General features: G+C 42.0%; 1 protein-coding gene across 1 annotated transcript in view; it reads right to left on the reverse strand.

Moving 5' to 3' along the window:
- Positions 1-22,060, reverse strand: part of T265_02459 (hypothetical protein) — a gene marked incomplete at both ends in the record, with an annotated part of 117,398 nt that overhangs the window by 36,601 nt on the left and 58,737 nt on the right. Inside the window, 5 exons of the mRNA XM_009166708.1 lie at positions 4,109-4,177; positions 6,936-7,004; positions 10,616-10,710; positions 12,538-12,615; positions 18,025-18,088. Coding sequence (XP_009164972.1) covers positions 4,109-4,177; positions 6,936-7,004; positions 10,616-10,710; positions 12,538-12,615; positions 18,025-18,088 — 375 coding nt within the window. The remainder of the gene's footprint in view (positions 1-4,108; positions 4,178-6,935; positions 7,005-10,615; positions 10,711-12,537; positions 12,616-18,024; positions 18,089-22,060) is intronic.

The following is a 22,060-nucleotide window of genomic DNA, read 5'->3' on the forward strand; positions in this document are numbered from 1 at the left end:
GGGAACTAAAACAGATTCCACATTTTGAAGAATGATGCCTTACGTCGCTTGCTGAAATGTAAGCTACGTGAACATTCGTTTATTTGTTGATCAAATTTAACGATAGTATTCGATTACAATCTCACCACAGCGGCCACTTGAGAGTCAGTTATTTGCTCAAAACAGTCCTCCAGAAGAGGCACGCTCTGGAAGATGTGCCCTCTCAGTAGCAAGCTAGGGCTGGCCATACGACACCGAATTAAATTAACTCTGTCGTCTCAAGAAAGGAAGTAGTTTGAAATCGATCGTTTCTGATTAAGCGAAAACCTACTGTCTGATACGTTTCAAGCAATCGAAAAACAATTGTCGAATCTAGGAACTGACTGATCGTCGGCTGCGAGTGCAGGAAAGCAATTGCTGAAATTTCGGGATGCGTTCGACCTTCTTAGACATATTGTTAAGTGCCTGTCACAAATGGGTCATCTGGCTGAGCCAAATTATTATTTCGTTGTCTTGTTACGCAACCGAACTCCGGAAACTTTGTCCATTGAGAAATTTGTCGATAACTCTCAGCTTATTGACAGCTCTCCCCACATATGAATGCTGACGGTACTCAAGCAACAGTGAAATTGTCTACCAATACCAGGTGCACCAAAGCTATCTTACTGAACTTTTTTTAGGGGTGATTCTGCGTTACACACATTCCTCCGTCACAAGAGATGATCGCTTCAGCATCATTCGCAATAGGAAAGATGATACACAACGGGGCTATTCCTCACATACACATGCTGTGTCACTGATAAAATCGACGTAAACAACTTTCCTAATCAACAAGAAATACCTTGACAGAGACAGGTCTAGCCACGTCAGCTGTAAACCACAGTGCTCTTCAGATTTGACAAAAGCTTGTCGACCGCTCACTTCTAGTGTCATCACTATTTTGTGAGCACAAATTGACGATTTCCCTCAATGCCAACCAATCTTCAAGGTAACTTGAACACCAAAGTTATGTGTAGGGTTCTTTGTGATTTGCTCAAATTCTCAGTCGGTACAAACAGGAAATTCGAAAGATTCTAAAATCAGCCTTCCGTATTTGGTATACTTGAACCGAATGGATGACGTATAGCTATCGCATGGTTCCAATAATCTAATCTTCACGATACCAAGTTATTGTCCGGCTGAAAAGCGGCGGGAACGAGCAGTTTATTTGCAAATCAACCGAACTCTCTTGCGGTTTCTATCGAGTACGTCAACAGGTTACAGACTGGGGTTCACGATTGACAAATGGTCGACTGAAGATCCGAACACGACAAGGCTGTCGATGAACGTTTTTTTAGGTATATGAAGGTTTCAAGTAGAACTTAAGGTTGACGGAAACCCCGGGGACTGCGCCTACCTGATGAGACCCAAAAAGGACGAAACCGGTCGTGGGCTGTCCAGGAATTTTCAGCAACCTTCTGAGCAGTACATTACAAAGATATGAAGGATATTGTTAACTATCGGTCCGCAGACAGCTTTAGTTGAAATCAATCAGGTTGTGAATCCCTGGTATGCCCCAACCGAATAACCAAATGAATGATACAGATCAAGTAAATAGCCTTCGCGAGGAGCAGAATGTGCAGAAATGTGCCAGGGAGAAGGAAACTCGAATGAGGTAACTGGTCAAACTCTGGAAAACTATTATTACGAACTGTCCGGTGACAGAAGCACTGTGACTGGCACGCGGAATTAAGCGGTTCATCACGGTTTATCCGTTCATCTAAATTCACGTCTTACCCACAGACTATCCACACATGTCTGTGCACCAGACTGTACTTAGCAGCCCATGGTACAGTGCATGCCTGGTAGCAACTGCCTACTGTTCCATTCCATCGGAGAAACTTTTCGGGTTTGTGCACCTAGTCCCGATGCCTGAAACACACAACTATCAATTCATAGTGAATTTTGCATTGGGTGGTGTTGTGTGTTGGGTTGGCCGATGCCCTAAAAGTGGACGATCACGTCAAATCCTACGTGATATGGTAACTGGAATTCGACAGCGGTGCACACGTCAGTACTAGCAGTTGCGTAGATTTTGTGTATGGGGCGACAAAATTCCTGCCTTGGTGAGTGAGTTTACACAAAACAATTACAAATAGATTGGCTACTTCTCCGCGGTGCTGATCAGTCTCGAATGTATGGTTTGTTTTGTAGAACGGAAAAGTAGTTGTGCAGGCCATAGTTGTTTCGTTTAAAGGGAACAAAGTTCCGGTGTGTTGCCATGACACTTGGTGCTTTAGTCTATGTCCCAAACCAGTTCAGTCGTACCGCAGAGGACAGTTTCCCGTTTGTCTGACTGATTTTATTTCATGTTTGCGAAAACGATAAGATTTCAAAGAACAGGATGAAAAATGAAAGTAGTCTCATATCTTGCCGGATTTGAGACGATCAGAGATTTGTAAGACTAAGGAGGATTTTTTATCTGAATCGAAGTTTAAATTGAACATCGTTTCAAATCAGTTGGTCTCTTGTAGAAGAAAAGCTCTGTGCCCAGCAGGACGGCTAAAAATCCAAACGTTTTCCCTCGAAAGAAATGGATTTTTTGAACTTGATCAATGATCAGTTTTGATATATTTAGACCTATATTTGGACCTAGATTCATTTGGGTGGAGTAACCTGCTGAGTTTAAAGGTTCACATTATCGGGTTCGGGAGAGGCCATGACACTCTTAAAATGTCTAGGGCGCTAATGATATCAAGCTATGGAAGGGTAAGGACCATTTCAGACGATGTGTTCCAACGTCTGACTTCTGCACATTTGTTTGCCTTGCAGACAGTATCGTTATGGACATATGTGTAATTCATACGGATATATTTACTAGATAGGCCATCATGAATATACCTAAACTAGAGATCCGGAATTAAACGCTAATACTCACTGATGCGAGAAATTACTTCCCTCTAATACAACAGGTGAAACAAAGCGAACTCTAATGACTTTGGCTTTGGTATGATTTTCATGAACATCCACGGATACGCTGAGAAAAAGAGCTAACTTCAGGATGTGGTTCTCACTCATTGCAAAAGTGACAACAACGGAGCAGCAGAAATGCTGCACTTTATATCAGGCCACGACATCCTAAGTGGATTGTCCAATGAATGGCTGATTCGCAATTGACGATATTCAGCCAAAAATAGGCTCAAATTTTAACGGCAAGAAAATTCACTTTTACCATCAGCGATGAATTCTTAATTAAGTCTCTTTCAGGAATATTCAAATCAGTCTTTAACAGTCGAATTTTCGAAATAGCACGTCCGCAACGGCGCAAAAGGGCTCGGCCGGTGACTGTTGTGGGAACTAAAACAGATTCCACATTTTGAAGAATGATGCCTTACGTCGCTTGCTGAAATGTAAGCTACGTGAACATTCGTTTATTTGTTGATCAAATTTAACGATAGTATTCGATTACAATCTCACCACAGCGGCCACTTGAGAGTCAGTTATTTGCTCAAAACAGTCCTCCAGAAGAGGCACGCTCTGGAAGATGTGCCCTCTCAGTAGCAAGCTAGGGCTGGCCATACGACACCGAATTAAATTAACTCTGTCGTCTCAAGAAAGGAAGTAGTTTGAAATCGATCGTTTCTGATTAAGCGAAAACGATGAGCTCACTCAAAAGTCGGTTTCAATTGCTTTTTTGTCCTTTAATCCAGTTTTACGACCTTAAACTTTGCAACGTAATGAAGACTGATTCATTTGAACAGTGGATAACAAAGGACAAGTCAAGAAGAACCTGCTTGCCGACGGGAATGGCAAAGCAACACCACTTATGTAATCTTTGGTTTAACCTGATCGTCTATCCAAAGTATACGTCAATGGTTTTGTGCATCGCCATAATTTCTTTTGAAGGATAAACCACCAATCGTTTCCACTATGTTCATGGGAGGCTTATTTCCTCGGATTATGATTGCACTGGGAAAAGTCAATATAATGCTACCAGATTTCTTATCGATGATAGATCCACCTGCTAAAATGCCTTGAGGAGTAAATCAGTAAAAAAACGGATTCTAGCAGTGATCGACTTTGGATGAAAATGATTTAAAGTAACTGGTTGATATCACCAAATAAATCGCAAAGCAATCGATGAACTTACCTGTCTTCCAGCTTGTCATAATCCTTCGACTTTATTTCGTTCAAATCTCCAATCAGGTGGATAAAATTGCTGAAAACAGGAAGAATAGAAGTGTTCTATAGTCCCAGAGTTAGAATAGAAGTGTTCTATAGTCCTCAGAGTTAGAGGTTCCTCAAAACGCAGCACAGATGGGATATATTGTGTTTTTTGTGTAGGTGACAGAAAAGTCGGGACAATCTCTTTCCGTTCCTGATAAAATGAAAGTGGAGCCTACCGAAGACCGCTAGACTTTCCGTTTTACCATTGTCGAAAACGTCGAAGAATGAACTAAAATTTTCAGCCAGTGAGGAAAACATCAGTCATCATCGTCATAATAATAATACTAAGAATAACAATGGTATTAGTAATAGCAACTATCAAAACAAGACTGATCCCCAAAATCAACGGCTACAAGATTCCAAAAAGACGATAAACGTGAAAGAGTCCACACAAAACAGGTAAGGAGATAACCATGTTGGTTACCCGTAAACCACTGCGATCTTTTCGATCCAGCTGCTAGAAAAGATATGAGTTGGGAACACCTCAGATAACTTCAAAATTAACGACTAAGAAGTTTTCCTGACTATAACTGGACATAATTTGTAGGTTGGCAGGAAAGTCTATCCACTTGTTGAGGAAAAGAAGAGATGCAGATATCAACCGGAAATTCCTTACAATCTAGAGGTATGGGTGGATGGGAAGCATATATGTTTTGTGTACCAGTTCACATTCATTCTTTGTGATACCGTACCATATTTTATTTTGCTTATGAAGTGACACCAGGTTTGCTTGTGGCCGTTTTGCTTTCATCCACAACTCAATGGTATCAGTGTTTACGGCGCCCACAAACAAGGCAACTCTCGGCGTTGTGTGCGGAAATCGGTCGCAAAACAGTCCTACAAACGTGACGTCCCTTCGGTCACCACATACAATCATCGATGACCATAATTTCCGTTTTTCATGCACGCCTGTTGTTTATTGTTTCACTGACTACCTCTCTTCCAGTACAAACAGAATTTCCTGCAAGTGGATTCTGTCAGATTCTGTGGCGCACACAGGCTGTCAAGCGGTTCTAATCTGGCGCTTGGATCTTTCATCCAAAGGGTTATTTGTAGTAGGCAGTAAACAACATCAGGCATCTAAAATGACCGATCAAACAATCTTGACAGTAAAATCAATTTATTTTTGTTTTACCCCCAGTGCCACCAGAACAATGTGTACTCTACCTCCGCCTCACACCAAACTTCCTTACAGTTTCATTCTGAGATAGGAATCGATCTCTACTCCTATTTGAAGATACAAATAGTAGGAACGTCGACTGATGTGTCAGGAGGCGAATTTGAGCATACTTTATAAACTTCCTATGGATTATCTGGTGCCATTGATATCAGGTCATTAATTACTTTGGTCCTATCACAGGAATTCCTTCGATGGGTACGTATATAACATTTTCCAGGTGGTTTTCAAAATGCCATGTATGGGATGGAAACTGTTTTGGAAATGACAGTTATCGAAATAATAATGAGGTTGCCCACGGAAGTAGATGAGTCAGGTATTCGAAGCGCGGACAAAGTGAACGATATTCGACACCCAACCAAATTTTAGCATCCTAGATTAGTGTTTTGCCTAATAGGTTGGAGATGATATTGTCTACTGACTGAAAACCAGGCATAGGTGGATTTTCGAATAATTACATTGTGAAACAGATAGGGAGTTCTGTCTCTTTATAATTGTTAACACGCACTATCTTTGGAGGCACAGGACACAATTCAAGCGCACAACATGAAACGTGTCAGCAAGTATATTGTAGAAGAAAATTTACTAATAAATGACGAAATACGTTCATTTGCCAATCACATTGGTGCCAATGGATGAGTCAGCTAAAACTCCCTTGTACGATACGAGTAGTTCTTAACGTCTTTGATTAGGTTGCAACAGTCCTATTTCTTCGAGGATTCTAACGCACAGGCTTATACAACTTGAACAACTTCTTTAAAATGCGGCATCAGCAAGACCGGGATTTCTTGAACTATAAGTACACCATTTTAGGCTAGAAAAGCCAACGACTATGAATCCACTATCCCTGGAGTCTTCGGCGTTCAGCGAGGTTCGTTTTCCAGTGAATTCTGCACGGAGTCCCTCGTCAGTGGTTTTTTGCTCGAATGCATCAACAATGTGACCACGCCTCCCGTATTTTTCATATAAACAATGATCAACGTGACTACTACACCAGTCAGGAATTGATTGTATTCCGTAGCACCAGTGCACATGGAGGCATATCTACACGGTTATAATACGAAATAAGAAAGGACAATTGTCGATTGGTCGACAAACTAACATTCCTGTGGTCCGTGGACTGGGTTTTTTTTAGGAAAAACGAGGTTCGGGTTAGACCGATCGGGGGAGGCCTCGCTTCTTTATTTTGGGTAATACTGGTCGCAAACAACGCTGAAAAGTTGATGCGTACAGGATATTTTACTCGACTTAGAAAAGATGCATCACCCGAGGTCGCGTTTCACTCGCACAATACAACAAACAATAAATATATGTACTCTAAAGGTAAAAACCCGTTTTTAGCTTGCAGTATATCCGACGGTTAATACATTTTGCTTTGTCAAGGCGCATCATGTGAGCACTGAAGGTCACTCGCTCGGACAGATGATTTCAGTAGTTAGGTTAGTCAAATGTCGGAGAGGATGCCGCAACCTATCTACTCTAATGTGTACACATAGGTTGTTGTCTCCGACGCACATCGCGCATCGAATCTAATCAAACAAAGAAAGTAACACTAGCTTCCACTTTTACTCACCTTCTATCCAGGGATAACAGATAGACTCCCGATTCCATAGAAATCACATTCGCACTGCGTTTTTCAGAACTGAAAGAAAGTAAAATTTTCAAAAAGATTATCGTCAACTTTGGGCTGGTAATCAGACTTGGGAAATAAGGTAGTCTCATGGGATTACCACTGAACAAAATGCAAAATGATCAGATAAACCAATTTTTTTTAAAAAAAACGCACCCAGCAAAAATGCAGCGCGTGTGAAGTGTTGTCTTCATTAAGGAACGCAAGCGTAATTTTGACACACCGTGGAGCACATTTTCCTCTGATAAAGTAAACGTGATGTAAACACGCAAAGCCAAATTTAGAACTTATAATATAGGTATACGAAGAGCTCGTGTTGGGTGTTAGTTTCAAGGAGCCAAAGGGCCATGGGGCTTCTGTTAATCTTGACTTATGTGTCGGATGAACTCGAAGACATAGTCCATGTTGGATTCACCAATATTTTCAGGGTAGCTATTTTGCAGACTGAGCTGGCTGATTGTAATCTGTTGGCCTGAATTGATCTAGGTAAGCTAATCCAAACTACAGGGATCGAAAGATACTGGATACTATTAGCATTCCCTGTCACAATTTTTTATATTGATGCAAATGGAAAGTGACAAGTCATAAACCTGGGTCGGCTGGTTCCGTACCATTTGACATTCAGACGTGAAAGCATCAATAGATGATCAGATACTCCACTTGAGGTCAAATGTGCTGCCATTAAAAGCGGAAGTATGAGACTCCCAAACACCAATATGCTCTGAAAATGTATTTACGTTTGATTTCAGGCTGTAAAATCAGTAATTGTTAGGAGCAGTGTAGCAGATATGCAAAGGCTTAGAAATGGAAGACCCAGTTACTCAAAGTTGCTCCGTGTTCTCTGAGCTTAAACGCGATTCATCAAAATGTGCAAAACTGACCCATTGTTTATTCGCACGGGTTTTGTCGACATTACTGCCATCGAACTCTATTTAGACATTCAATCTCAACTGGACAAGCAGCTTGTGTCTAACAGATAGGTATTTGAAAACAGTCGGGTTCGCATCTGATTACTTGCTGAGTAATGTTACGAGAGTGAACAAAGAGGTTGACTTCCTTTTCCCTTGGCTAGCCGAGCGCAAATTCCACTGAGATGATTCTACTAATGTGACCAACGTCGGATTAGGATTTTCGACCATCTGGGCTGTAACGCGGTCGTTCGTTTGTGTTTTGACCACCCTACTGGTGTTTCTACGTCTCTATCTGAATATCCGAATTTCCCTGACAGTCAGCCGGTTTCGATATACGATAATCTGATTTAACGTTGGACATAACTGAATATGCTAAATTTGGACAAGCCATAGAATGAGGTACTTTCAGTTCTATTTGCCCCGCGATGTATCAGGACAATGGTGCAAGCATTGAAACAGATGCTTCCATAAAACTCGTATTAACACTGTTCGGTCCCATCGAAGTTAAAAAGAATGTATCAGGACAATGGTGCAAGCATTGAAACAGATGCTTCTATAAAACTCGTATTAACACTGTTCGGTCCCATCGAATGTTAAAAAGACATTTCGAATTGCCGTTTCTTTTTTAATGCAGAGATGAAGCTGAATCAATTCACTGGCATTTGTCGGATAACCCTTGATATAAAACATTAGACAATTTGGCCTCTTATGATCAATTGTCTTGTTTTTTAAAGGGTATTCTCTCTATCTAGATAGGCCTCCCAGCACACGAAAGGAGGCAGCGCGCTTTTACGGTGATTCGAATCGACATCTGAACCAATCAGGGGAACTATTGAGCGAACGACTGTAGCAGTCTTGTCACGACGTCTTTTACCTTCAGACACGGCTTATAGATTGGGTAGGTAGTCCACATAAAAATGGTGGACGTCGGTCGGTTTTCACTGGTTGAGATCGATAAAACTGGTGTGAGTTTAGCCATTTACGCGAGGTTGACAAGTGATTGCCAGTTAGGTGAGACGAAACGTCTGTACAGATCACTTCCGTATGGCTTAGAATTACGGACAGGAATCGCTTCTGTGGTAGAAAGAAGCTTGGACTCAATAAAATTCGACCTCTTGAGACGTAATTCGCAAATTGGTCTGAAAGCGGTTGAAACTTCAGTAATGCGTCGAATGTCAGGAATGACGAATGCTCCAGTGACCCAGGGAATTTTTGCAAGAAAACTGATTAAAAATTGACGGCAAGTGTAAAGAAACCAAACAATATTCTGTGTTGTATGGAGAGGGATTACTGATCTGATTCAGTCTGTCGATTTCACGCCCAGCAACTGGGCGATTACCAAACTCTTCCGACAATAAGTTTCCAGATGAAGGGCAACAACTTTTCAACTTGATTTAACTGCTAACAATATATGAAACCCGTTGAAAGTTGTTTAAATGAACGAGCAAGAATACAGAGTTGCCAGAGAAGAAGTTGCGAAACCTTTTGAAGCTGGTAAACGTCATCCATCTGACGGAGGATGGTAAAAGTCACATCACTGCTATCATAAACAAAACGGCTGTGAATAAGACTCATCGGAACATCTTTCTTTGGGTTCACATAAACGCACTGAACCTACGAAAATTAAACACTCTGGAAATTCTGGAATTATGGATGATCGAACCTCTCCTGAAAGACCTGGAAGAATCCCTTTGGTTCCATTTTACCCTTAAAGTCAAAGCCACTGGAAGCCTTTAAGGCTTGTCGAAAATTCAGGATAGGCTGTATTGAAGATACACGTTTTGTTAGGACTTAATATTTTTGCGCTATTGTATTAGGCTTACAATACAGTGTGAAGCATTGAGCATAAGCTCCCTAGTTCCAGCCAGCATCTTGAGCGCAAGTGAGGCAACATCAAAAATTGACACACTAATATCGGTATTTCTACCGTAAGTCAACATGTATTTTACATGCCAAACTGGGCAGTGCGATGGGCTTGACCGCATGGAGAACGACCAAGAAGCCGAGTAAAAACGTTCAGCCGAAGTCCAACAAAACAGTGGCTAGCCGCAGTAGCTTGTTGGGAAACGTTCCTCTGGAAACATTGAAAAACAAGAAACAAACTCCTATGTGTTTGAAGTATGCATTCAGATTGCACCGTATGATTGTAATATTCAGGCAGCCAACCATGCGGTATATAGTGAGAAAATGAGGCAAGATGATAAAAGAAAACCTAAGGACTTTTATATGCTTGAATATCCCAACTGTTGGGCGCGGTACGTAGGGTAGATGCCAGTACAAGTGCACAGTGTAAGGATATACAAACCCTTCTCTAAACAAAACCCAGCATCTGCAGAAGCTTCTTGGAGACGCAGCATCGTACTCAATGTCGTTACTGATGGCCATTTTGTTAACTTCGCAAACTTAAGTAATCTAAAGCGTGGATATCATTCTGACCAGTGCGCACGGACAAACAGACTCTCTAGGTCATTTCATCCATTATGGCAGACGAACAAGACTGGACGGGTCAGATATTAATCGCGCTAATCGTCAGGTTGAGTCGAAAACGTAACCCAAGTACCAAACAGTAGTTTCAAGGCAGGTGTGTAGATTTCAGTGCTGTTTGGCGACCCGCCTAACAAGCAGGCATGTAGGCTTGAACTTGGTGCATTTATTTCGCACCAAGGTCCGGATAACTATCAAAGCCGAACGAAAACTTGTCAAAACACTCACTTGTATAATGCTTTCTCACCAAAACAATCCCCGGCATAAAGCTGGCGAATCTCTTTCGACTTTTGGCAGTCACCAACAGATTTCGTGACCCGTACCTGCAACAGAGTGGAAGGTTAATTAGCAAGCAATCACCTGAGCGGAAAAGCTGACATTTATTTGGAGTTTTAGGCAAAGAGGAGAGATTACCCCAAGGAAATAGGGTAATAGAAAATTCGTCACATTTATGCTTGTTTTTCGTAGGAATTTGCGCTGTCCTCTCACTCTCAATAGCATGTTAAGCTGTTCTGTAAAACTGACTTCTGCTGCTTAAATAGGCTAGTGGCCCACTAGCGCAACCATGATTCTTCCTAGAGATTCTTCCTGAATTAACGGCTTTCGAGCACTTCTACCTTAGTTCATCCCCTAGCACACAGCCTGCACAGCTGAATAACACCATACAAAGTCAGACCTTAGATCTGGCCGCACTCCAAACTCGTGTCACATGACCGGGCCTTGCTTTACTCAATATGAAAAAGCTAACGAGATGCATGTCTGACTCGAGACCGAATGTGTTTCCCCTTTGACAGAGTGCTCTAGACTCCATAGAAAACGAGCCTTCTACGACTAAAAAAACTTCCTCACTGAGAGTGGTGCATCCCTCCACGCTGGTTAAAACTGCTTTGATTGAGCGGCTGGTCTTTCCCTCAATGTGAAAAACGTTTTGAGATCCAATTCATCCCTAATGTTACCAGCATGGTCAAGGTTCATTGATCTTTTCCACGTTCATCATCGCCCAAAACCATTTGCTGAGTCAATCGAATAAAAAACACGACTGAAGGAACTTTCTCCTTTGTTCTCAGGGAAGGCTAAAGCTAACTGATTCCAAACACAACGGTCAGTACCCATTTACGGTGGGTTAGTTCTCAGCTTTCACCTCAATAAATCCGAAAATCTGATGTGAGAAGTTCAAGGTTTTGCTAGACCCGTTAGAAAAACACGGACTAGTTGACCACAGTTTTGCCTACAGTGGAAACTGGACCTCACTAGATCTCAGAAACCAAAAATACTTATCGAGTACGAGATAGATAGAATTGTGTTAATCACCGTCATCAGCAGCAGCAAAAATGCACACAGAAGTTCTCGAATGTCTCCACAGTTTCACTAAACAATCGGAAGTGTATCAAGGGTGAGGTAGCAGCCTATTGCACGCGACCTGTGAGAATTACGCCATATAAGCTCTGTGATGCTCTTTCATTGATCAACAGTGTGTCCAAGTTTCAATGTAAGGAGCAGACGTTAGCTCGTTTTGAGAGTGATAGGTTAGATTCGGGAACATAAATGGTTAACACCTGCACACGTCTATGAGTATCAGTTTGGGTCGTTTCAGATATATCAAAGTGGACAACGATTACCTAAACCACTGAGTTGACTGATTAAATTCCTTCAACTTCTCTGTCCAACCAGGATACCATGAAAAATTTTACGAGAAACTGATCTTCATAAATAAGGAAGCAAACGTTTATAGCTTCTATGCATATTTAGAGGCAGTAGCTGCAGTGAGAATGCGACGAGGGATTTATCGTAACTTTACGCTTGTGAGTTTGTTATGGACGAAAACCTACGTTTTCATGAAGGAAACTACTCACAAGGTTGCTGAAAGTTCTTCGAAAAGTTTTCAGCACCCTTGTGAGTAATTTCCTTTCATGAAAATATACTGCGATATCTCGAATATCATGCCAGCTGAAACATGAGGCGGCCGGTGTGCAGCACATTCAGTTGTAGAATATCATAAACGAGAGATTCAGTTGAGTCCCCCGTGAAAACCCAATTGATTTGCAAATGAGTGTAGTTCTCGAAAACCTTTTCTCGAAACCTTTGCACAGCTGTTCGGGTCAAGATATGCCAACAGATGAAGTATTCAAACTGGCTATGGTGGAACATACTTTTCCCGACTGGATGATAAAGAAAGTTTCACCGATTTCCCCTTCTCGAATGATATATTCATCAGGACCGTAGTAGACCTGTTCAAAGAAAGGGAACAGTCATGATCTGTGATCTGGTTTGGAGACGTGTAATCATCACCAAAGTTGAAACAATTTAACACAAATCTGACCATAAAATGGATACGAAAAATTACCTTCGCAATTACTTAGACGGCAAACATTATGGAAAGTCAATCAATATCATATAACACCATAAGACTTAGTATGAGGTTTCCACGAACGTGACGTAATTTTTTTTTTGAAAAAGGCTATATGGCATAACACAAAACTGAATTTTTGTGATAAATGGACCTCCAGAAGTTCACTGAATAATCACTAAAGCAAAAAGTACCATCAGGCCGGTGACTACTTTAAAGTTAACAGATAACGGTTTCAGTGGATTATGTCCACATCATTCGAGTCTGCAAAGCTCTCCTCCTATCGTGGAGCAATTAACAGTCCACATAAAATTGTGGAAGTTGTCACTGAGGCTCATCAGTGTTACGCAACTTTGGCTCTGTCAAGGCTCGAATTCCGGACATCTGGTCATACGCGAGGCAAACGCATAACCACTGATCCACCAACGCGCTGCAGACGCGCCTGAATTAGCACGTCTGAACGTGTAGCCGTATTTGCGCCCCAGCGAAGTAACTACTAACTGGTCGACTGACCTCAGGTCCGGAACGACGACCCATTAGGTGTCCTGGTTGTTTCAGTCGACTGACCAGCCTGTCCGCAATTGCCAGTCAGGTAGCACCAACGCCGGATTGCGGAATTTGTAGAATTTAAGTTGCAATAATTTTTCGGCAGTGGTTGGTTCACGATAACATCACTCTCAATTGAAAAGTCCTGTTTCTGTCCTGGCGTAATTATTGTTGGTGGGTGTATACAAAATGGGGAGGTACTGGACTCGAGCTTGGCTTCCATTAGAGTTCATCAACAGTGCCTATCATTGGCCTTTCTATGCTGGTAAGAATTAATTCTGTCATTCAGACTTTGAGTACTCAATAATGAGTAACGGCCTCAAAAATCACGTCAGGGAGCTTTCCAAATGAGTGAAAGACGGCGATTTTTGACGGATATACTTTCGGGAGCATCCGCATCATATGCCGTAGGCGGCCTGCAGTTGGCGATAATTATTGATAGAAAACATTGTGCTCGCTTTTCTCTGAACAGAAGTTAGGGGGGTAGAATCTTTTGAGAGGAGAATTGGCTTGCTTCTGTATAGGATTTGGAACTTTGTAATGAAGTTTGAATTAAGAAGAATTTGCTCGAAATTTTCAATGTCTCTAGCTGCCTGCCTTTCGCAAACGTTTTGTGGAAATCAACTGTTAATTGACTGCGCTTAAAGCGCATCTAGGCATGAATGTATCTGAAGCAAATGGTTTAAGACTTCAAGTAGTTCCTTTGGACACACACCAAGTACATAACTCACTACGCTGATTTTTGGCACGACTTTTGCATACTTACGATTTCGTTCACGTTACATTCAGAGATGAGCTTCGCGTTATCTAGCTTTTTGATCGCATTTCAGTTTGAACTGAATCCGTTGTTTCTCAACAACTTGCTTCGGACAAAAATTTAAGCGCTTTTGCAAACACAGAGGTGATATAAACCCAAGTGAACCAATTGAGAAGACGCTTCTACGGCTAACCAAATACTCGTGACCAACATTACAGAGCACATGATATCGCAGGGTTGATTTCTTTTAACTGAAGCATACATTCTTCGGGATACATCGGGATATGTTGGGATTATTCAATACATCTTTAGCGTTCTATTCTCCGCTCATGATTTTCAGCTATGCCTTTAAATAGCCGCCTCTGATTGGTTCACGGATGTGGCGTGAGCCGTACTCATAGGGGCAACAGCTATGTCAAATGTCAACAATGAATTTCATTCTCGTCTGAGAAAACCAGACTCCGCCTCTAGTCCGTCTGCCTAAAAAGGCTTCAAGTTGGACAAACCCCTTGGTATTTGTTGTCACTTATTAGTAATGACGCTTGTTCGGGATTTCGGTTACCTATCTCGAAGCAATGCCTGGCAATGCGAGAGTGAGAGGATCGGAACACAATAGTTTCATTATTATTTCCAGATGCTATCCACAAATAGGTTCTAGAGGTTGCCTGTCGTAGGGATTTTTTAGTACAGTAGTGTCCCTGATGACGACGATGGCTATTTACCACTGTCTTTGGTTCCCGTATTCTCGTTCCATCTCACTCAACGGTATCTATTTACGTGTGGCATAACTCCCACCTAAAAACTGCGAGTTAGAGTACGGCAATGTGATAGATGAGTATTGCTTGGCGCCAACCGATGTTGAAGCAATCTAATAGTTTCTACCGGTCGGTAATCTATCTATTTACGTGTGGCATAACTCCCACCTAAAAACTGCGAGTTACAGTACGGCAATGTGATAGATGAGTATTGTTTGGCGCCAACCGATGTTGCAGCAATCCAATAGTTTCTACCGGTCGGTGATGGTGCTCTCCATCAGGATAACTATTTTCCCTATCTCATAGGATTCAAGTAAGATCGATCATGTCACAGAGCTGGGGCGAGATGGCCGAAGTGGTTACAGCGCGAATTTACTGGTCGGAAGGTCCGTGGTTCGAATCCGACCTATGCCTCTCGATTTCACCTGTCTAGGCTTGGGCAACCTGACAGTATCCCAGCCCTCGTGAAACCATGGGGTGGCATGGCAGTTAGGCACCGAAAGGGTGCTACAACTGGACGATTTGATTTTGATGTCACAGAGCTGATCATATTATGAACGAAAGCTTAGACAACAAGCAGGGGGTCCTATAAGAAACCAAGTTAAAACACAGCGGGGTGATCTGGCTAGACAGAAATATATCTTCGTTTAATTTTGGACCTTTGTAGAAAAATTCGCTGGCTTGATAACCGACAGGCTACCGATTTTGTGACATTTCCGGTGTTCCATGTGACATTTGGAACTCGTCGCCATCATGTCATGAATGTCAAATTTTACAGCCTAATAATAAATAACACAGTTTTTGATGTGAACACATTCCGTCTGAAACCCTGATTAGTAGAACTGCAACAATAAAACTCCCAAACGGTCCCTGAGAGCGCAAATACTTCAACTGAGTCTGAGTGACCACCATATTACCATATTTGTGTAGCTGCAGTACTGTTCGGTTGAAAATGTGCCGACGCAAGCTTACCGATAAGGAACCCTAGTGGTCTACTTGGATTTACCATCGAAAATAGGCTTGTGAGACCTGGCAAAATGATTGTTTGTTCTAAATGCATTTGCATGCACCCGGCACCTGGGATGTAGAATAGCCGATGTGCCGCAGTCTTCAGCGGACAGACAGAGGTGGGCTAACTTAACGCTGAGGGCCTCTAAGGAAGTCAATGGTGCAATACAAGTAGCATCATCGGCCGGTGGATCCGCTTGAGTGAACAAAGTTCAAACAAAACGCATTTCCGAGAAGGACTTTTGTCCTGAGCTCAAAAAACACGCCAACGGGATACGCACACCCAGACACATTCACATAACACTAGTTTCCGCATCGTGTTTTGGTCTGGGTGTTGTGCTGTCGTGATGTCGCATTAGCCGAACTGAACACATCAGTCTGCAGTTTGCCCGAGGGTTTTACAGGAAGTATCATAAACTTTAGTTTTTGTGGAGTGCACATTTTTTGCGCATATATTCCGTAGAGCGACGCCAAGTAATCAAGTTCACAAAAGATTTTCCGTTCTATAATAAGAAGGCAAGTTCAGCTGGCAAATAAATAGATCCATTTACCCCGAACTCATACAGTATTTGGATGTTTTCCAGTCAACTTAAAAGTGTGAATTTAAATCCCAAAAGCTCAGCAAGCATCCAGCGGATCTAGTTAATTCGAGTTCGATTTAACAATCGATCTGTTGTGACAAGCTTAGAAGGTTCAACTTCAGTGTGATCGAATTGGATTTATTTTCAATCCCAAACAGCAAAGGAATGGTTCTGATGCCACGTAGCCAAACGATTTGTTTATGGCGTTTTGATGTTTTCTAACCACATGGACGGTACTTTCGGAGAACCTCATTTCATGTTGAAAGTGATCTACAGGTTTATAACAAAGTTAAGCACTAAATCCGTTTGAGTCGCTCGCAAGCTTTCGAAACCTGTTTAGTTTGTCTGCATGTCTTAATAGGTTCCGAGTGATCAGATGTTCCCCTCTAAACCTAAGAACGAATAGATATAACATTATTCAGAGTTATAGACTTGTTGCACTGAAATTTCGTTTGCATACCAACGGATTCGTCGTGACCTCTGCTTTGTCGTGAACAGAACCTAAGCCGACAAACAGAGCTTTTGTAAACGTGCACAAAACAGGAATGCATTTTCTGAAGCACTCTGGTGGCAAAATCACATCGATCATATCATTCAGACGGCACACATTGTCAGTATCTGCATCAACCACACCAACTATAATCCATCACCATTAACTAATTTATTCATAAAATAAGGCAGATGCCTAGAGTTGTAAAAGAACTAAGAGAGCCGAAGGAGTAGATGAATTAGACTGGTGTGCACGATGTGAGCACATCACATAACTAACAAGCCAGTTGAGTTGTTGATCGATGACCACATTCTTAGCTTCATATTCTGTGACCTAGTATTCACAAAGGTTGCAAAATTTCATAGACTGAGCAAGAAAGGATGCTGAGGTTAATGGGTGACATAACAACTCCGAGTTGTGGAACGGTTTCTCATGCATTTATATGCACTGTGTAACTGACTACTGGCGATGGGCGCGCGAAATCTGGCCTTTCGGCTTTTAATCTTACCGATGGCCTCTTTCACGCAGGTCCGGCAACCTCCAAAAACTCTTGCGAAAGGAAGTTGAAAAGTCGTATGCAAAATGTGGTTATTCTTTCAACCTTTACTTCATAGCGTGGTGCTGGTAGCTAGGTAACGAAGGGAAAAGCGGAATAAGGAATCGGGGCGGGGGTAGTTGTCCCCAGGAAATATGGGTTGCGGACATTTCCCACTTACAGCCTAAAACATAACGTCTCGGTAGTTTCGGAGGGAATCATTAAGTCCTAAATAAGAAAACCAAAGAGATTTTCGCAACTAACAGAGAATGAAAACCAAATAAAAAGCCCACAGGGAGATTCAGAAGCGAAAATCGTGATACCCTATGATAACATACGCTGACTTAAAAAAACCTTAACTTTTAAAATGAGAGGAAATATGGGTTGCCGACATTTTCCACTTACGGCCTAAAACATAACGTCTCGGTAGTTTCGGAGGGAATCATTAAGTCCTAAATAAGAAAACCAAAGAGATTTTCGCAACTAACAGAGAATGAAAACCAAATAAAAAGCCCACAGGGAGATTCAGAAGCGAAAATCGTGATACCCTATGATAACATACGCTGACTTAAAAAAACCTTAACTTTCAAATAAAATGAGATTCTCCAATAGGCTTACCGTTTCAAGGACATCGGCCAGTTTGTGCATTTTCGCCACTGGGAGACTCTTCAAGGCAGGAACACTGTGGGTAATCAGAAATCATCCATTTTCTTATAACGGAATCAATTTGACTGTATTCGAATTTCGGCTACACGCAATCATCTGTAAATTAGTATTCAGTGTTAACAAGTTCCTTTCACAACGGAATGGGACACAAATTCCGTTTAGATCAGCCTAGCGGTGGACGCATCAAATACTTTTAGCACAAAAATGACCACAATCAGAATGACTGTGTGGTAAACTCTACTTGCTGGAGGTGTAAGTATACAGCTTGCTACATGTCTGATGTTTTTGCTATTTTCCTCAATGAAGCAATCCTGAAGGCATTGCAAAGGCACTATGAGCATTCCGGAGCCCGATGTGCTTCATGCACTGCAATGCACCTACGGGATCTCCGGGCATTGTCGTTCACTGAGCCTTTTATGAAAGCAGTGATTGGAAGCATGTGGTTTGAACAGAGAAAGGTTCTTATTTAAGCAATGGGAACTTATGTCAGTGCTAAAACTAATAAAAAAACCAAAATGATTATCAACGTTCTCTACAACATGACAGACCGTCATCCTGGAGATTCGTGAGGTGGTCGCTGCTGACAGTTACCAAAAAGAATGAACCATCTGTAGAGTGCGATTGCTTTCTGGGATAGATTAATTCACTTACAGAATGAATTCTTGATTAGAAACACTTCGGATAGTCTAAAGTTGACAAACGCAGAGAACTGATTTTCGCTTCGTTTTGTTTATGCTAATCACAGGCCGGATGAATTAAACCTAAAGTGATAACATTACACTTCAACATTACTAAGTTTCTCACACCGAGGAAAGTTAGCTGTACTGACCTTAAGAGCAAAACGGTTTCCATCACAGAGCTAGAAGACTAGTTTTATAAGCAGAATACTGATTGGTAGGATAAACTACAGGAGTTTCTTGCAACCGTTTGCCACCCTTCCAACTGATGCTATCAGTGCATACTTTGGCAGCGGTGCGTAATAGTTTAGTGGCTTATCAGCGTGTTGACTTTAAACACAATCACCCTATCATCTCATTGAAGATGAGGAAGTTGTGCCGAACGCGTTATTGTGCACAGGTCATATGGAATTGTTTTTCCGAAAATAAGGTAAACGTCGTCCAAGTAGCAAATTCGAAGCCCAGAATTTCTCATTGAAAAATTCTGATCTTTCTGAGGAGAATGTCATTATCTCAATGAACAAACCGGCGATCATAGTAATCTCTGAATTTTGCACTACGAATCCAGCTACAAACGCAATATTGACGATAGGCTCGGGGATTTTTTCGTTTCTTAGCATATCGACAAGAGAGCCGTTACGTAGCGATCTAGCAGTTTATGTGCGCTTTCCAGTTCCGCAGTCCTCAGTGCGTTAGGTTTCACGCAGAAACGTTCTAGGATTGACTCGTTGGCAAACTTACAATTAAGTGAAATAACGAGCGCCAACATAATTTGTTCATCCCATAGTTTCTTGTGGTACTGCCGTGAAGAGATACTATTCTCTATCCAGAAATAGGATAACCAAACTCTACCCAGCGGTCTTTCATCAAACCGTTCTTTAGGGTTCCATGTAGTAAAACGGTGAAGCGGGGTGGCTTTACGTCCTCGTCTAATTTCGGTTACCCATAGAATTGCTTAGTACTGGAGTTGCTGACAGTCGTTTTTGGCCGATAATTTCGCCTGGTAGTTATAGTTTTCTGAAGGCCGTATTGCTGTCGTTGAGTAACTTTGTGGTGTTTTCCGACTGGTTGACTTATGTGTGGCCGTATTAGCTAACAGTCGGTCGTTTTTTTCGGTGAGATCCTTTTTTTCTTATTTTGCTTTCTTATCTGCACTACTAAAGTGAGGTAGTGGTGACGAAACTTTTCTTTTCGCACTTTTCTGAATGCCTCGTTTCTTTTTTCGTGGATTAGTCTCCGCGGTTTCGTCCCGGTTCATCAACGGTATGGTTTTTTAAATCCTTTGTTGACACTTTTCAACAACCCGGACTAATAAATCCTTCAGCTGTAAAATCTTTTCGTTGGCTAGCTGCTATGTTACCCGAAAGAACCATGAAGGCTGAGATACTTCTAATTTGCCCAAGAGCGGATAGGAACAGTCGAGATGCAGGGTTCGAACGGCAGACCTTACCCACTGAGCTGTTGCAAGCTCTATGTACTGGAGGGCATACAGTCAAGTATTCAGACCAACTTTTAACTTGATTTTTCACTTCGCGCTTTCATTGACATTATGATTCAAATCGCTGCACCACTCTCAGTCTGAGCAATCACATCCTTTGCTTGTCGACAACATAGAAATTATTCACCAAATCCAGCCTTATTGTAGATATTTTCGAGCGATGCATTGCAGCTTGGACAAACTGTGTTGCAACAAATATTTCCTAAAGTCACGTGACTCTCAAAATCCAGACAAAATAAGGTATTTTAATCCTTAAATTTGGTTTTAGATAGCACCTAATATCCTTGGAGCGAATGGACGACTAGAAGACAGCTCGATTGCAGTTTCATGGGCTTATTTAGTTTGGTACTTCATCTCCCGTGCGCTTGGTGGTCTCTGTGAGTAGTGTGATCATGAAATGTGGCGAACGAAATTCCGAGCACTGATGAGCTTATGAACAAAACAAATCTAGGTTGAATGGGCTTTTGTTTTACTGCAACTAGTATCAAAATTACAGAATATATGTAGCGTGTAAATTGTCGCCTTCCCTCCGATGCAGTTTGTAGGTTCAAGAACGTACAAAACAGACTATTATCCATACGGTTAGGTTTCTTTTAAATTGGATGACAACACGCGCAAGAATTTAACTGATAATGATGTTGAAAAACGACTAGGTTTGTATACTGGCTGGTAGACTGACTTGTTCCGCAGTATTAAACAGCAGCAATTTTGGACCAGGATCCAATGAATCTTAGATTTATCTTAGGAGGATTATGGAATCTTAAGCGAAAGCGAGTGAGAAAATTCAGCACTACTTAACCGTTTTGCCCTGTACACGTGCCTTCACCATCCCGGCATCACTGCCGGCCTGAAAATATGAGCGAAAGTCCCCATCAGCAGCAGTATTAAGACCAAGTACTTGTGGTATAGTGGTGAGAGCTGACACAGTGTTGACTTGACTAGGTTCTTCGACTTGGCCACTTTCTTAATAGCACAACGATCTTCACTTGAACCGTGGTACGCAGGCCTAATTTATTCATTGCAATTTGTACCATGTAACCGGCTGGATCCGGTTTCCTCATTGACGGTGGGGTATCACACATTGGGAGGTGTTGTCAAGACAACTTAAGGGTACTACCCAATCTCTTGTTGGATGACATGAAATACATCTTCTCAATCGCTTCAAGTTATAAACTAACAAAGACTTCTGGAAAATGCTTGTGAACAGTGAGAGACTTTTGAGAACACCAATCCAATTTTTCGCTAGTTTTCTTCTTATCTACTAGACTGGAAACTATGGTGTGGACGTAAGGGACGAAAAAATAACCGTTGACACGAGGAGACACCTCCAAACTTCCGAACAAACATACAAGTGCACGGAGTGACTAGTCATGGGTGCTCATGCAACTTTCTGCATGCATTTTCAAACTTCCGTATATTTCGTTACGCTATGGCTCAGTAGGTCTATACACGATTACCATAGTCTCTGTAATGGATGTCCATGATGGCCAGGTACACCAACTCTCATGAAACGATGAAATGCATTGCTGAAGTTTATGGTGGTGTTTATGTTAATCGGACCCTCTGTCAGTAACCTAGATAGAGACATTCGAAAAAATCGTTCAGCTGTAACACCCGGTGCCTAACTGCCATGCCACCCAAAGGTTGCACGAGAGCTGGGATACTGCCAGGTTGCCCAAGCCTAAACAGGGGGAGTCGAGAAGCAGAGGGCAGGTTCGAACCTCGGACCGTCTGATCGGCAATTTCGCGCTCTAACCACTTCGGCCGTCTCGCCCCCCCCCCCCCTCCCCTCTTTCCCGCTCGTCTCTCTCTT

This window comes from Opisthorchis viverrini (assembly GCF_000715545.1).
Source record: "Opisthorchis viverrini unplaced genomic scaffold opera_v5_30, whole genome shotgun sequence".
In the NCBI taxonomy this organism is placed as follows: domain Eukaryota; kingdom Metazoa; phylum Platyhelminthes; class Trematoda; order Opisthorchiida; family Opisthorchiidae; genus Opisthorchis; species Opisthorchis viverrini.